Source organism: Pseudorasbora parva, chromosome 12 (assembly GCF_024679245.1).
Source record: "Pseudorasbora parva isolate DD20220531a chromosome 12, ASM2467924v1, whole genome shotgun sequence".
Classification (NCBI taxonomy): domain Eukaryota; kingdom Metazoa; phylum Chordata; class Actinopteri; order Cypriniformes; family Gobionidae; genus Pseudorasbora; species Pseudorasbora parva.
The window spans coordinates 33,722,954-33,736,991 of NC_090183.1; the positions used below are offsets into that span (position 1 = coordinate 33,722,954).

Consider the following 14,038-nt stretch of genomic DNA (forward strand, 5'->3'; position numbering starts at 1 on the left):
ATTTAGTTTAATTTGGCAGGGCAAATCCCAGCATCTTCTCTAGTTTATTTGAGAAGGGTTCTGCCACATTGGTAGTTTGAGCTCTATTGGCCTGTGGTTCACAAACTGGTTTTTCAAGTCTCCTTTATTGAAATGTAAATTGTGAGTGAGGGGTTGTGGGGGTTGAGGAGAGAAACACACAGGCGTCGTGATTTACTATCTAACAGGGGACCTGAGTCAGTGTGTGTGTGTAACATAATCACTATTCAATAATGACCTGCAATTAATACATTAGAGAGCTATTTCTGCTTGATTTAACACTTTAAACTCAGTTATTGCTGTAAAAACTCTAAATCTTTACAGTGTGTTTGTGATGATAAGAAATGTCACAGCAAACACACAGGCGTCGTGATTTACTATCTAACAGGGGACCTGAGTGAGTGTGTGTGTAACATAATCACTATTCAATAATGACCTGCAATTAATACATTAGAGAGCTATTTCTGCTTGATTTAACCCTTTAAACTCAGGTATTGCTGTAAAACCTCTAAATCTTTGCAGAGTGTTTGTGATGATAAGAAATGTCACAGCAAACACACAGGCGTCGTGATTTACTATCTAACAGGGGACCTGAGTCAGTGTGTGTGTAACGTAATCACTATTCAATAATGACCTGCAATTAACACATTAGAGAGCTATTTCTGCTTGATTTAACCCTTTAAACTCAGGTATTGCTGTAAAACCTCTAAATCTTTGCAGAGTGTTTGTGATGATAAGAAATGTCACAGCAAACACAGAGGCGTCGTGATTTACTATCTAACAGGGGACCTGAGTCTGTGTGTGTGTAACATAATCACTATTCAATAATGACCTGCAATTAATACATTAGAGAGCTATTTCTGCTTGATTTAACCCTTTAAACTCAGGTATTGCTGTAAAAACTCCAAATCTTTACAGTGTGTTTGTGATTATAAGAAATGTCACAGCAAACACACAGGCGTCGTGATTTACTATCTAACAGGGGACCTGAGTGAGTGTGTGTGTAACATAATCACTATTCAATAATGACCGGCAATTAATACATTAGAGAGCTATTTCTGCTTGATTTAACCCTTTAAACTCAGGTATTGCTGTAAAAACTCTAAATCTTTGCAGTGTGTTTGTGATGATAAGAAATGTCACAGCAAACACACAGGCGTCGTGATTTACTATCTAACAGGGGACCTGAGTCAGTGTGTGTGTAACGTAGTCACTATTCAATAATGACCTGCAATTAATACATTAGAGAGCTATTTCTGCTTGATTTAACCCTTTAAACTCAGGTATTGCTGTAAAAACTCCAAATCTTTACAGTGTGTTTGTGATTATAAGAAATGTCACAGCAAACACACAGGCGTCGTGATTTACTATCTAACAGGGGACCTGAGTGAGTGTGTGTGTAACATAATCACTATTCAATAATGACCGGCAATTAATACATTAGAGAGCTATTTCTGCTTGATTTAACCCTTTAAACTCAGGTATTGCTGTAAAAACTCTAAATCTTTGCAGTGTGTTTGTGATTATAAGAAATGTCACAGCAAACACACAGGCGTCGTGATTTACTATCTAACAGGGGACCTGAGTCAGTGTGTGTGTAACGTAATCACTATTCAATAATGACCTGCATTTAATACATTACAGAGCTATTTCTGCTTGATTTAACCCTTTAAACTCAGTTATTGCTGTAAAAACTCTAAATCTTTACAGTGTGTTTGTGATGATAAGAAATGTCACAGCAAACACACAGGCGTCGTGATTTACTATCTAACAGGGGACCTGAGTCAGTGTGTGTGTAACGTAGTCACTATTCAATAATGACCGGCAATTAATACATTAGAGAGCTATTTCTGCTTGATTTAACCCTTTAAACTCAGGTATTGCTGTAAAAACTCTAAATCTTTACAGTGTGTTTGTGATGATAAGAAATGTCACAGCAAACACACAGGCATCGTGATTTACTATCTAACAGGGGACCTGAGTCAGTGTGTGTGTAACGTAGTCACTATTCAATAATGACCTGCAATTAATACATTAGAGAGCTATTTCTGCTTGATTTAACCCTTTAAACTCAGGTATTGCTGTAAAAACTCCAAATCTTTACAGTGTGTTTGTGATAATAAGAAATGTCACAGCAAACACACAGGCGTCGTGATTTACTATCTAACAGGGGACCTGAGTCAGTGTGTGTGTAACGTAGTCACTATTCAATAATGACCTGCAATTAATACATTAGAGAGCTATTTCTGCTTGATTTAACCCTTTAAACTCAGGTATTGCTGTAAAAACTCCAAATCTTTGCAGTGTGTTTGTGATTATAAGAAATGTCACAGCAAACACACAGGCGTCGTGATTTACTATCTAACAGGGGACCTGAGTGAGTGTGTGTGTAACATAATTAACTATTCAATAATGACCTGCATTTAATACATTACAGAGCTATTTCTGCTTGATTTAACCCTTTAAACTCAGGTATTGCTGTAAAAACTCTAAATCTTTGCAGTGTGTTTGTGATTATAAGAAATGTCACAGCAAACACACAGGCGTCGTGATTTACTATCTAACAGGGGACCTGAGTCAGTGTGTGTGTAACATAATCACTATTCAAAAATGACCTGCAATTAATACATTAGAGAGCTATTTCTGCTTGATTTAACCCTTTAAACTCAGGTATTGCTGTAAAAACTCTAAATCTTTACAGTGTGTTTGTGATGATAAGAAATGTCACAGCAAACACACAGGCGTCGTGATTTACTATCTAACAGGGGACCTGAGTGAGTGTGTGTGTAACGTAATCACTATTCAAAAATGACCTGCAATTAATACATTAGAGAGCTATTTCTGCTTGATTTAACCCTTTAAACTCAGGTATTGCTGTAAAAACTCTAAATCTTTACAGTGTGTTTGTGATGATAAGAAATGTCACAGCAAACACACAGGCGTCGTGATTTACTATCTAACAGGGGACCTGAGTGAGTGTGTGTGTAACGTAATCACTATTCAAAAATGACCTGCAATTAATACATTAGAGAGCTATTTCTGCTTGATTTAACCCTTTAAACTCAGTTATTGCTGTAAAAACTCTAAATCTTTACAGTGTGTTTGTGATGATAAGAAATGTCACAGCAAACACACAGGCGTCGTGATTTACTATCTAACAGGGGACCTGAGTCAGTGTGTGTGTGTAACGTAGTCACTATTCAATAATGACCTGCAATTAATACATTAGAGAGCTATTTCTGCTTGATTTAACCCTTTAAACTCAGGTATTGCTGTAAAAACTCTAAATCTTAGCAGTGTGTTTGTGATAATAAGAAATGTCACAGCAAACACACAGGCGTCGTGATTTACTATCTAACAGGGGACCTGAGTCAGTGTGTGTGTAACGTAGTCACTATTCAATAATGACCTGCAATTAATACATTAGAGAGCTATTTCTGCTTGATTTAACCCTTTAAACTCAGGTATTGCTGTAAAAACTCCAAATCTTTACAGTGTGTTTGTGATTATAAGAAATGTCACAGCAAACACACAGGCGTCGTGATTTACTATCTAACAGGGGACCTGAGTGAGTGTGTGTGTAACGTAATCACTATTCAATAATGACCTGCAATTAATACATTAGAGAGCTATTTCTGCTTGATTTAACCCTTTAAACTCAGGTATTGCTGTAAAAACTCTAAATCTTTACAGTGTGTTTGTGATGATAAGAAATGTCACAGCAAACACACAGGCGTCGTGATTTACTATCTAACAGGGGACCTGAGTGTCAGTGTGTGTGTGTAACGTAATCACTATTCAATAATGACCTGTAATATTCAATAATGTAAATACATTGGTGTACCTGACAATAATCTTAAATGAGAGATGTGGACTGATCATATACTGTAATTATGAAGACACAACAGAGAATGAATTTCTTAAAGAAATGACTTTTCTGTAATGTATTAGGTATTATGTCTAAGGTATATTGTGTTTGTGTGTGTGTGTGTGTGCCTATTGTGATACCAGATGCCTGTGTAAACAAGTTAACTTATTTTAATGTGTTGACTAACATACTAAAGCACAAGAAGACTTGTGGACTAACTAAGTGTAGTGTGTTACTTGATGTTACATCTTGTAACTTTATTGCGACTGTGTAATAAATATATTTAAAAATAAATTAAAGTATTAAAGTATATTTTAGGTTACAAATAAATACTTCTCAGTACATTCAAAAGAACACAGTTATTATAAAAAGACATATTATTACTTGACACATTATATAGTCTGTACGAAGCTTAACTGTATTTATGTTATTTATTTGTAAAGACATGTAATGGTGGAGATGGCATATATGCCAAATGCATATATATATATATATATATATATATATATATATATATATATAAAATGAAGACAGACTTGACTGCCAGCTCACTTCACATTCACACACAGCTCCACTGCAGACTAATGGAGGTCCCCTGTTGGATAGGTAGACATCGGTCACACACAAACACACACAGCTCCATTAGAGTCTATGGAGGTCCCCTGTTGGATAGGTAGACATCGTTCAGGTCCCCTCTTGGCATATTTTTAAAAAAATAAAAAAATGCTTATTTGAAGTTATATTATGAATAAGGACCTTAAAAGAAAATTTTGTATGTGATTTTTGTTTCTTCAAAATGACTAGAAACACAGGTCCCCTCTTGGATAGTGTAGAGTGATAGTCCCCTCTTGGTAATATAGACGTGTATGTGTGTGTGTGTGTGTGTGTGTGTGTGTGTGTGTGTGCGTGTGCGTGCGTGTGCGTGCGTGTGCGTGTGCGCGTGATGTACTAATCTCCTTAGGTAGGCCAGTGTCTGTCATTAACAGAGCTGTGAAACAAAAACTCTCATGAAGATGAATGCCTGTACACTCTCACACCTGTTCTGAAGCACCTCTCCTGAGTACTACTCTCAAGTTGTTTTGCTTCGGGGACAAACCTGAAGGCTTTTTCGCCATTGAGATCTGTGTTGACAGAGAAAATATGAGCATACCTAATGTCAGCACAGGCTTATCAGTGGTGTTTGCTAAGGCAAGTATCACTATTACTATTGCTCATACTTGAAGATTAAATTTGGCTTTGTATCATGTACTATCGTAAAATAATATTTTTTAGACTATTTTTTTTTTCAAGCAACCACACAAAGAACCACCCAGAACATCTTAACAGCTGCATAGCAACTCCCTGGAAACAACCCAAAAACAGTGGCATCCCCCCCCCCCCCACCACCACCACCACCACCACCCCCCACCCCCTTTGAGCTTGAGCCCCTGTCCCTTTTAATCGCTGATGGCAAAGTCATATTTCAGTACCTTCCGGAACGCTATTTCAACCGAGGGCAAGCAGCCCACACAGCTCTGTAAACCTCAGCAACCGCATAGTAATGCTCCAACCATCCTGAACACCCTAGCAAATGACATGTCACTGTGCACGTTATAGCAACTCAGAACATCTTAGCAACACCTCAGCAACCTCCCAGAACACCCTTGCAACGTGCCGGTACAATGTGCACCTTAGCATCTGCATAGCAATGTCCTAACAACCATAGTTACAGTATGTAGAGATCAACGCGCCGACATTTTAGAACAGTCAACACTTGCAGCAACAGATGCTGTGATCACTCGCATAAATAAAAAGGCAGCCTCTGTGAAACCAGACGCAATTTAAATTCCTGAAGACATGGAATATCCTTTCCCATGTGAGAATGTGTTGGTTTGTGTTTTTATAGCCTATATGTTTTAACTCAATATTACAGGTTTTTAACTATGGTTAGGCTACTTTTTAAAGCCGTGTTAGCTAACGCGTTTTGTGTGTATTGTGTTAGTTTAGCAATTATAATGACTGGATCTACACAAAAACACAACATTTGTTTAGTACTAACAGGATTCACGGTTCTTGAATTTCAGACAGTATAGGACTGGAAAGTATGAGAAAACAAACATTGATCTTTGAAAGTGCTTAAATTAAACTAAATTTAAGAGTAGTTAAACAGAAATCGACATGTTTCTGCTGTTCCATAAGCACAGCCTACTGTCAGAGAGTGAAACTGCCTTTTCATTCAGCGAGTCTGCGGACATTGTTGTTCAGATGAATGCAAAATATCGACAATGACAATCCCTATTTTTACACATGCAGTGTTGTAAATCTATGTGCATTAAAATAATGAGAATAAGTCTTGTAGATTATAAAAATGCCGAATGTTTTCTGTGATGGACAGGTTTAGAGGCAGGGGCAGTGTAAGGGGATAGAAAATAAAACCATAAAAACCATTACGCCTATGGAATGTCCCCATATGTCACAAAAACAAATTAGATCTACACAAACATTAGATTGTTTAGAGCATAAGAAACCAATGGACAAAATATTTTTTGGGAAAATTATATTGTATTCATATGTTATGGTATGTCCTCTGTAGTTGACACCAGGACTCAGTTGTTAAAAAAAAATTAATGAAATGAAATTGCATGTATAGGCAAAATCAATGGGATTTATTTTTTTAAGTTTTAAAAAAAAGTTTCAGGATTTTTTTTAAACAAACTTTTTTTAAAGATGATTCTGAGCTATGTTATAAAAGATATAACTGAATGTTTTGACATACCATCTTACTTTATGCAATATGTGGGTAAAATGGCCATACTTGGATTTTCCCATTCAATACAATGTATCGGTATATTGAGACGGATCTCACGAAAATAAGTATAAATAGTACGAGCTTGCAATCTCGTGGAATGTATACGCCAAAATGAGTTTTGCTTGAGAATGGCGTGCTTATGGTACGCGGTTTTTCGAGTGCATTTAATACGCACTTTATGGCGTATTATACATACGAACCCCCCACCCCACCACCCTAAACCTACCCAAGAGCGTGCCATATGCACGCCATAAAGTGCGTATCATATGCACGCGAAAAACCGCCTACCATACGCACGCCAAAACTCATTTTGGTGTATACATTCCACGAGATTGCAAACTCGTACTATTTATACGCATGACCATGAGATCGTGTTGGTATATTGCATCTAATTTGCATATTATTGTGTTCTTGGTGCAACATGTAATGAAAAAAAGAAGTGTAATAAGGGGAGTAATAATTGGCAACATTTTCATAATAATATGTAATATTTCATAGGAATTTTGTTATGTAATTTATTTCCCTATTTACTGTTTGTGTCTCCAAAATGCCTGATAAACAGGATTTATGTCCTGGTGTCCTCTACAGGGGACATTTATGAAATCAATGCCCAGTTTTGTAACAAAAAGTCATATTTTGATTAGAAACCCCATAGCATTTTCCTGAGATGTTGATTTTTAACAAACAATTAGAAAATTAATCAGATTTAAATTATAATTACTAAATATTATCATATTTCCAAAAAGAGTGCTAAACATTAATGTCAGCCATTTTTAAATACCAAGAAGTAGTTGTTGTCCTGGTGAAACCTCCAAACATTTGGTATCTGTGCAAAGCCCTGAATGTGCTCTATAAAGGACATCCTGACTCAAAACTGTGACGTGTGTGATGTCACAGAAAATCACTAAAATATAATGTCCACTACAGTGGACAAAAGTCTATTACTGGGTCACAGGAGGATATATATATATATATATATATATATATATATATATATATATATATATATATATATATATATATATATATATATATATATATATATATACTATATGTACATAGCAATGTGTAATAGCCTCTCTGCGCACCTTAGCAACGGCATAGCAACAACCCAGAACAACCGAGAAGCATTATGTCAGCGGGTTTGTATTTTCCTAATAGATAAAACAGATCTGATGTGCTCTAGGCTCAACGGTAATACTATCACATCTTTGAGATGAATTGTTATACCCTCTTATTTTTAAGTACCTAGCATGGTTTTAAAACAAGGCATCTTATTGAAGGACTCCTTCGGGCATCCGAGCTCGTCGTGAGTCTTGATTTGAGAGCATGAAGGCAGGCAGCGTGAGCTCCGCTCATATGAAAAGGGAGGAGGTACTGCTTGACTAAGACTATGACTTGCTGCCAGTAGAGAGAGAGAATCTGCTAATCAGCGTGTGTCTCTGCTCTGTTGTTTACAGCACCCAACACCGCTCCGTATGGAAGTACAGGAGGCGCTGAAGTCCTGCTGGCCTGCCGGTACCTGATCCTGGCTCTCTCTTCTCTCGTCAGCGTTTACTAGCCCCGAGGACGGCCATACACAATGACTGTAAAGAACCCTTTTGAGCATTTACAGATCCTTTGACATTGCTGATGGCTGGATCCAATCTGGTACAGTGTGTTTGGAAAGAAGCGAGGGATTTTAATCAGCATTGCTTATGTTGGGATGGTAATTTTCTTCTGTGGTGTTTGTCATCATGTAAATACATGCGGTTATAGGGGTTTTCTTTTCTTTCTTTTGTCTTATTTTCTATTCTTTTCTTGTTTTCTTTTCTTGATTTCCCACCTTGTGAATCGGCACACATTGTCCCCTTCAAACACTCTCAAATTAGCTGAAATCACGCTTTGGAAAAGTGAGGGTGTGTAACATTAGTGTCTTTGTTATTGAAAAAGGAAAGATGCCCTAGTGTGCCACCTTGCTCTCCATGCTGGTACATCATTCACATACCCATAAAGAGGGCAAAGTGTTTAAATAATACGTTTTTTGGTGAGCTCATTTAAATCCGGTGAACCAAGAAACACAAAGGGAGAGATATTGAAATTGATATCAAAAGTAATACAATCAAAGGCGAAGTGAACAATTGAAGTGCAGCTTTAGTGTAAAACGCTAATGTGTATGGTTTTTCCACTGACAATGAATTATGATTATTCATTTTCTGGACCAAAACTGCAGCTATACCTCAATGGTTTAGACCTCTGGGCTATAGACCCCAATTGCATTTAACTGAATTATGCAGAGGAAGATCGTAAGCCTTTCTAGTGATTCTAGAAATACATGATTTGTATTGTTTTACTGCGGGGAAAAATCTTAGATTGTACTTGAGATTAGGATATTATGTAGTATGAGATAAATGTAAATTTACATATTGTGAAATTATTTGTGAGCCTAATTGTAAAATTAAAATGTGAGTCATACAGAGGGCGAAAGGTTGTAAAACAAAACAAAGTCAATAAAGCTGTCCCTTCATTCCTGGGGGGTCTTAAAATGAGAGCTATACTATGAAAAACGAATATGAATATGTTGTTGCATTTAATGTTATATTAAATGAGATATCAAATAATAATAGCGCATTAAAAGACATTCTGCAGTTGGCAGCTTGCAACATAATGTAATGGGTCAATCAAAAGTCCAAACTGGAGGGCAGACAGCAGAAAGTGGGTTATATTTGATGTGCACTTTGATTAAATGAGGAAATTATGGACAGTGTCTAATGGTACTTATCTGATGATCATTCATTATTGGCTCTTTTTTTTCTTTTTTTTATAGATTGTTTTACGGTTGGATTCATTTGAACAGGAATTTTATAATGTATTAACATATTACCTGCTTTGCTTCTGTCAGTGTGAAATAGTTTTGAATAGGGAAGCAGAAAAAAAAAGAATATGCACTTCCCTTGTGGGGACAATATGAAACTTACAAGTGTGGATCCAAACATGTGAATGAATATTATTTCAAAATACGTATGCAGTATGGCATAGTTTACAATGTTGTCTTTCATTTTAGATGCCACAACTGTTGATGATTCTTGTCAAACGAGTAGAAGTTGGAAAAAAGAACCATTTGTAATCAAATAATCTACTTTTAACTCAGAGGGTGTGAACCAGTCATACGGTATAATAGAAAACGAGTCACGTGTGTGTATATTCTAAGAAAGTAGAATTCATTTTATCTTATTGGTAGAGCCAGTGTCTAGGTTTAGTTTAACCTCTACCCTAGTTCCCACACACTTGTTGTATACTAAGATGTGCAGAAATTATAAATGTGCTGCATGTCAAATTAATATGTATGTTAAGGTGGCCACTTACCATAAATCGATAATTTGAGAACAAAACCCGTTTTCGAGGCTGCTTTGACTTAATGAAATGTGTTCCACACTGCTGAACATCACGAGGCCTGTCTGTTGAGCTATGATGAAATGTTCTTTTCATCTGAAAGTCATCACAGAATCGTTTCTGCTCAGTGCGCAATATCGGGTCCTTTCCTATGGACTGTATTTAGGCTATTTGGTTAATGCGTGACAAGTTTACATTCTTTTTGTCTATTATTTCTTGCACAAAATACATTTTGAAGGACACAAAAAGTCATTAGACTATTTCGTGTACACTTACAACAGATATATTCTGACATGAGTCTTTATTATGAGGTATCAGACACAGTATCATATAGGTTTCACCTAATGTCCCTTTGCTTATTACAGACCTGAAAGCCTCAAAGATCAAACCGAGGGACATTTAAATATTGAATCGCTGTGTTATCATACCAAGGCCTGGCTCTTGCCGTTGTGATGTAAAAAGTAACATTGCACTTGCTTATCATTACCACCAACTTTATAATCGCTGATTAATATCAGTAGCTTTGAACAGTAAACACGCAGCATTTCATATCATATTTTGAGTCCACTCTAGAAGCAAGTACTGTATAAAATGTGCCTTTAAAAGTATTAATTGATATGATCTGTTGCCATTCCATGTCAAATGCCATGTCTAAGCCTCACGCATTTGCCATTCATAACTAGCATACTAGACAAATATCAGTGTTGCGCAGTATTTACGGCTTCCTATTTGATTCTTTCAGTCCAAACTAATAGCTGATTAATAGGGGCATTTTTTTTTACATTTACCAATTTTGAGTTCTGTAAAGATGTAGAAGTAGCAAATGCTCTTTTAATTAATATTGTAAATGAAATGTCAACAAAGAGCTCATTAAAGCATCATTAAAACTGCGTAAGTGAATATCAAGATAAAAAGGCAAAACAAAACAAAAAAAACAGCAGACAAGAGGCATTCATGCATGCATAATTCTCCAGAAAGTTACAGCCTTTCAAAAGAGTCTGTAAATAACAGGCAAATGTGCTGCAAATTTTCACTCTGAACATGTAATGACTTGATAATCGCATTCCTGGACATGCATTAATATTCAATGATGAGATGCGAAATGGCTCACGTCAGGCAAGCGCTAGTTGTTGACAGATATACACAACCCTCACGGTGCCGGCGGTCACGAAAAGCCGATAGACAGATGCTATTTTCGAATAGGTTCAAATTACTGCAAGCAACACGGTATGTTGTGGCCTGAGGAGACCCCTTGAGTTTCAACACCTTCCTGGATCTCTCGCCGTGCGGTATCAGGTAGAATTTTTTTTTTTTATATAAATCCTATGAGCACATATCAGTATAGAAAAGTCTTCGGTGGATGTGTAACCACAGGTGTACAGTCCAAAAAAACCAAACATTTAAGATACTTCATCTCCTATCTTGAGCGGAGCTGCTGGCAAGACAGAATGAGGGTGGTAGGCGGTATTTCAATGATTAAAAACCTGTCAGCTCCATCTCTGTCTTGGCCAGACTCTTTTGAAAGTCGGTTTGAGAGTGCTGTGTGTGCGGTCAGGGGAGGTGATTCTTCTGACCTGGCAGTTAATAAAATTCTTCCTGTGCCTTTGTCAGTTTCTGGAGGATGATTTTGTGGAGTGCTGGAGGGTGCTGCATTAACCAGCTGTGAGCGCTCACTCTCCCAGCAGTTCTCTGGCAGGGCTGACAGTAATCTACATAAACCTCTGTCCTTTTCAAAACGTTTGCCTGTAATTGCAGTTTTGCAGTATTCTAATTGACTTCACGGAGCACCGTAAAGAACAAAAACCTATAATCCTTCCCGAAGCCCATTTGGTTTGCAGCTATTGTGTTAAACCTTCAAATGAAATGAAACTGATGACAAATGAACCGTCCGTCATGACTGTATTTAGCCTGTAGAAACATTCATTGGCAAAATATTCGTCTGGATAATAAAGTAGCTGCCAAACCGAGAACGAATGAATACGAAAGGTTTTTTTTTTTTACTCGCCATCAAGTGTTTGTCAACCCCCTCGCTCATTATTTTCACTGAGCTGGAAAATAAGTTAGCCAAGCACTGATGCAGTGGTTTTGATAATGCTAAGGTTTTAACAGAGCTGTCATTTGCTAAGCTCTGTTTGAAACCGGCGATTGCGTCTCATCGGAAGAAGCGTTTACGTAAAAAGCAAGGGATCAATTTAAAACGGTTTTATATATTGAATTCACTGTTATGTCTAATTAGATGTCGGTTGGCCTGGTAATTCGTTGCTCGCTGTTTTGAATGGCATGGGCTATTTGTGTTGGCACCGTTCATATCTTAAGCAGTTATTTTGTGAAGTGGAATAAGTCCACCAGTGAAACCACCTGTCTAATAATGAGTAATTGAGCACAGATTGAGGACACCCGCCAGAATGATCCAAATTTACACTAATGCTTTTTAGAAATATTTTGTGACCTTTGGTTACTTTTGTATATACATGTTTATTTGATTTTTGTATCTTTTATTTTCTGTTTCGTTCAATTTGGTGACAAAGTAAAATGGACATTGTAACCATATTGGGATGGCTGTACTTTTATTTCCTCAACTCTTGAAGCTGAAATTTCTGTGATGAGAAATTTGAAATGGTCATCTTTACTTACATGTGTATGGAGATACTTTAGCCACCTGGGATATAGTTGTATATTTTAGGCTCTAGATCACTGGAATGACATATATGGCTTTAAGTGGCATTGATATATATTGATATTTGTCGAGAAAAAAAAAAGAATCATATACTTTAATTACTTTAAAGCTTACATTGTGTATAGCACGTATGCAAGTTCATTTTCATCATGTTTGATGTAATTTTGTAGCAGTGGTTTGATACTAATAAAGTTGGAAGTTGGTGATGGAACTGTGAAATGTGCTTTTAAAATGTTATTTTAAAACACTGTACATTAAATAGTCATCTGCATATGATATAATTAACCCCTTAAGTGTCACCCCCCTTTTTGAAAATATACATGAAAATTCACTATCCAAAATTAAATGGTTGCAATTCAAGAATGCTTTGGAATATAGACATAAGTTTGGTCTCATTTTAAAGAAGACAGTCAGCAGAGTATTGCTCAAGTGAAATAACTTCAAAAAATTTAAGTTTAAAAAAGTTATGGAAGTTTAAATGTACTGTAAATCAAATATACTGTACTAGATATTTAATATTTAATATACAATATATATGTTACAAAATAATGTGGACTCTAAAATTACTATCAAATCAAAGCCATATGTCTAATCAATTTGTGTTCCAAATTTGAAGTTGATATCACAAAAATTGAAGTTCCCATGAGATTTTGTTTAGGCGTTGTACCACAAATAGCCACCGGGTGTCATTCGAATTCCATTGATTTTTTAAAATGCAATTTCCTGTGTCAAATGTACATATTTTTGTGTAAATATCACAAAACAGTTTGCAGATATAGAACGGTGAGACTAAGACCTTTCCGACGATATGCGTTTTGTCAAGATTAGAAAAGGTTTTTATTATAAATTAAATAAATATGTTAAATAAATATGAAACATGACAACGCCACTTGGGGAGGAGCCCGCTAGAATAATTTAGAGCACCGTTTCCATGGTAACGCAAGGTCCGATTTCAAATCGGTTTGCACAGGATGAATCTTGAGTTCGTAAGCTTTCGATTGATATATAGTTTGTCAACATTAGATCAGGATAAATATAGGATATATTGTTTTAAACATGCAGTGGCAAATGGGCCCACCGGTGGGCCAGTGACACTTAAGGGGTTAAGCTAGGACACAAGATGGTGTGTTTTATTATGAAATCAAATAAATATGAATACATTTAAGATAAATAAGATTAATCTAGAGACTCCTATGAGATACTACTTCCTACATGTTTGAACAATTATGCACTGTAATAAAATGAAGGCACCTATTCAAGTGTCTATATAAACCCCATATATAAAGCAGGTGGTGCTCACAGCATAGACAAATGA

The 14,038-nt window shown here is 36.4% G+C and overlaps 1 protein-coding gene across 3 annotated transcripts in view; it reads left to right on the plus strand.

The window, feature by feature from the left end:
• The window catches only part of negr1 (neuronal growth regulator 1), a 186,493-nt gene extending 173,559 nt beyond the window's left edge, over positions 1-12,934 (plus strand). For all 3 annotated transcript variants that reach the window (XM_067459925.1, XM_067459926.1, XM_067459928.1), the window contains one exon: positions 8,135-12,934. In XM_067459925.1, coding sequence (XP_067316026.1) covers positions 8,135-8,235 — 101 coding nt within the window. In that variant the 3' untranslated portion in view covers positions 8,236-12,934. The remainder of the gene's footprint in view (positions 1-8,134) is intronic.
• The last annotated feature ends 1,104 nt before the right edge of the window (positions 12,935-14,038 follow it).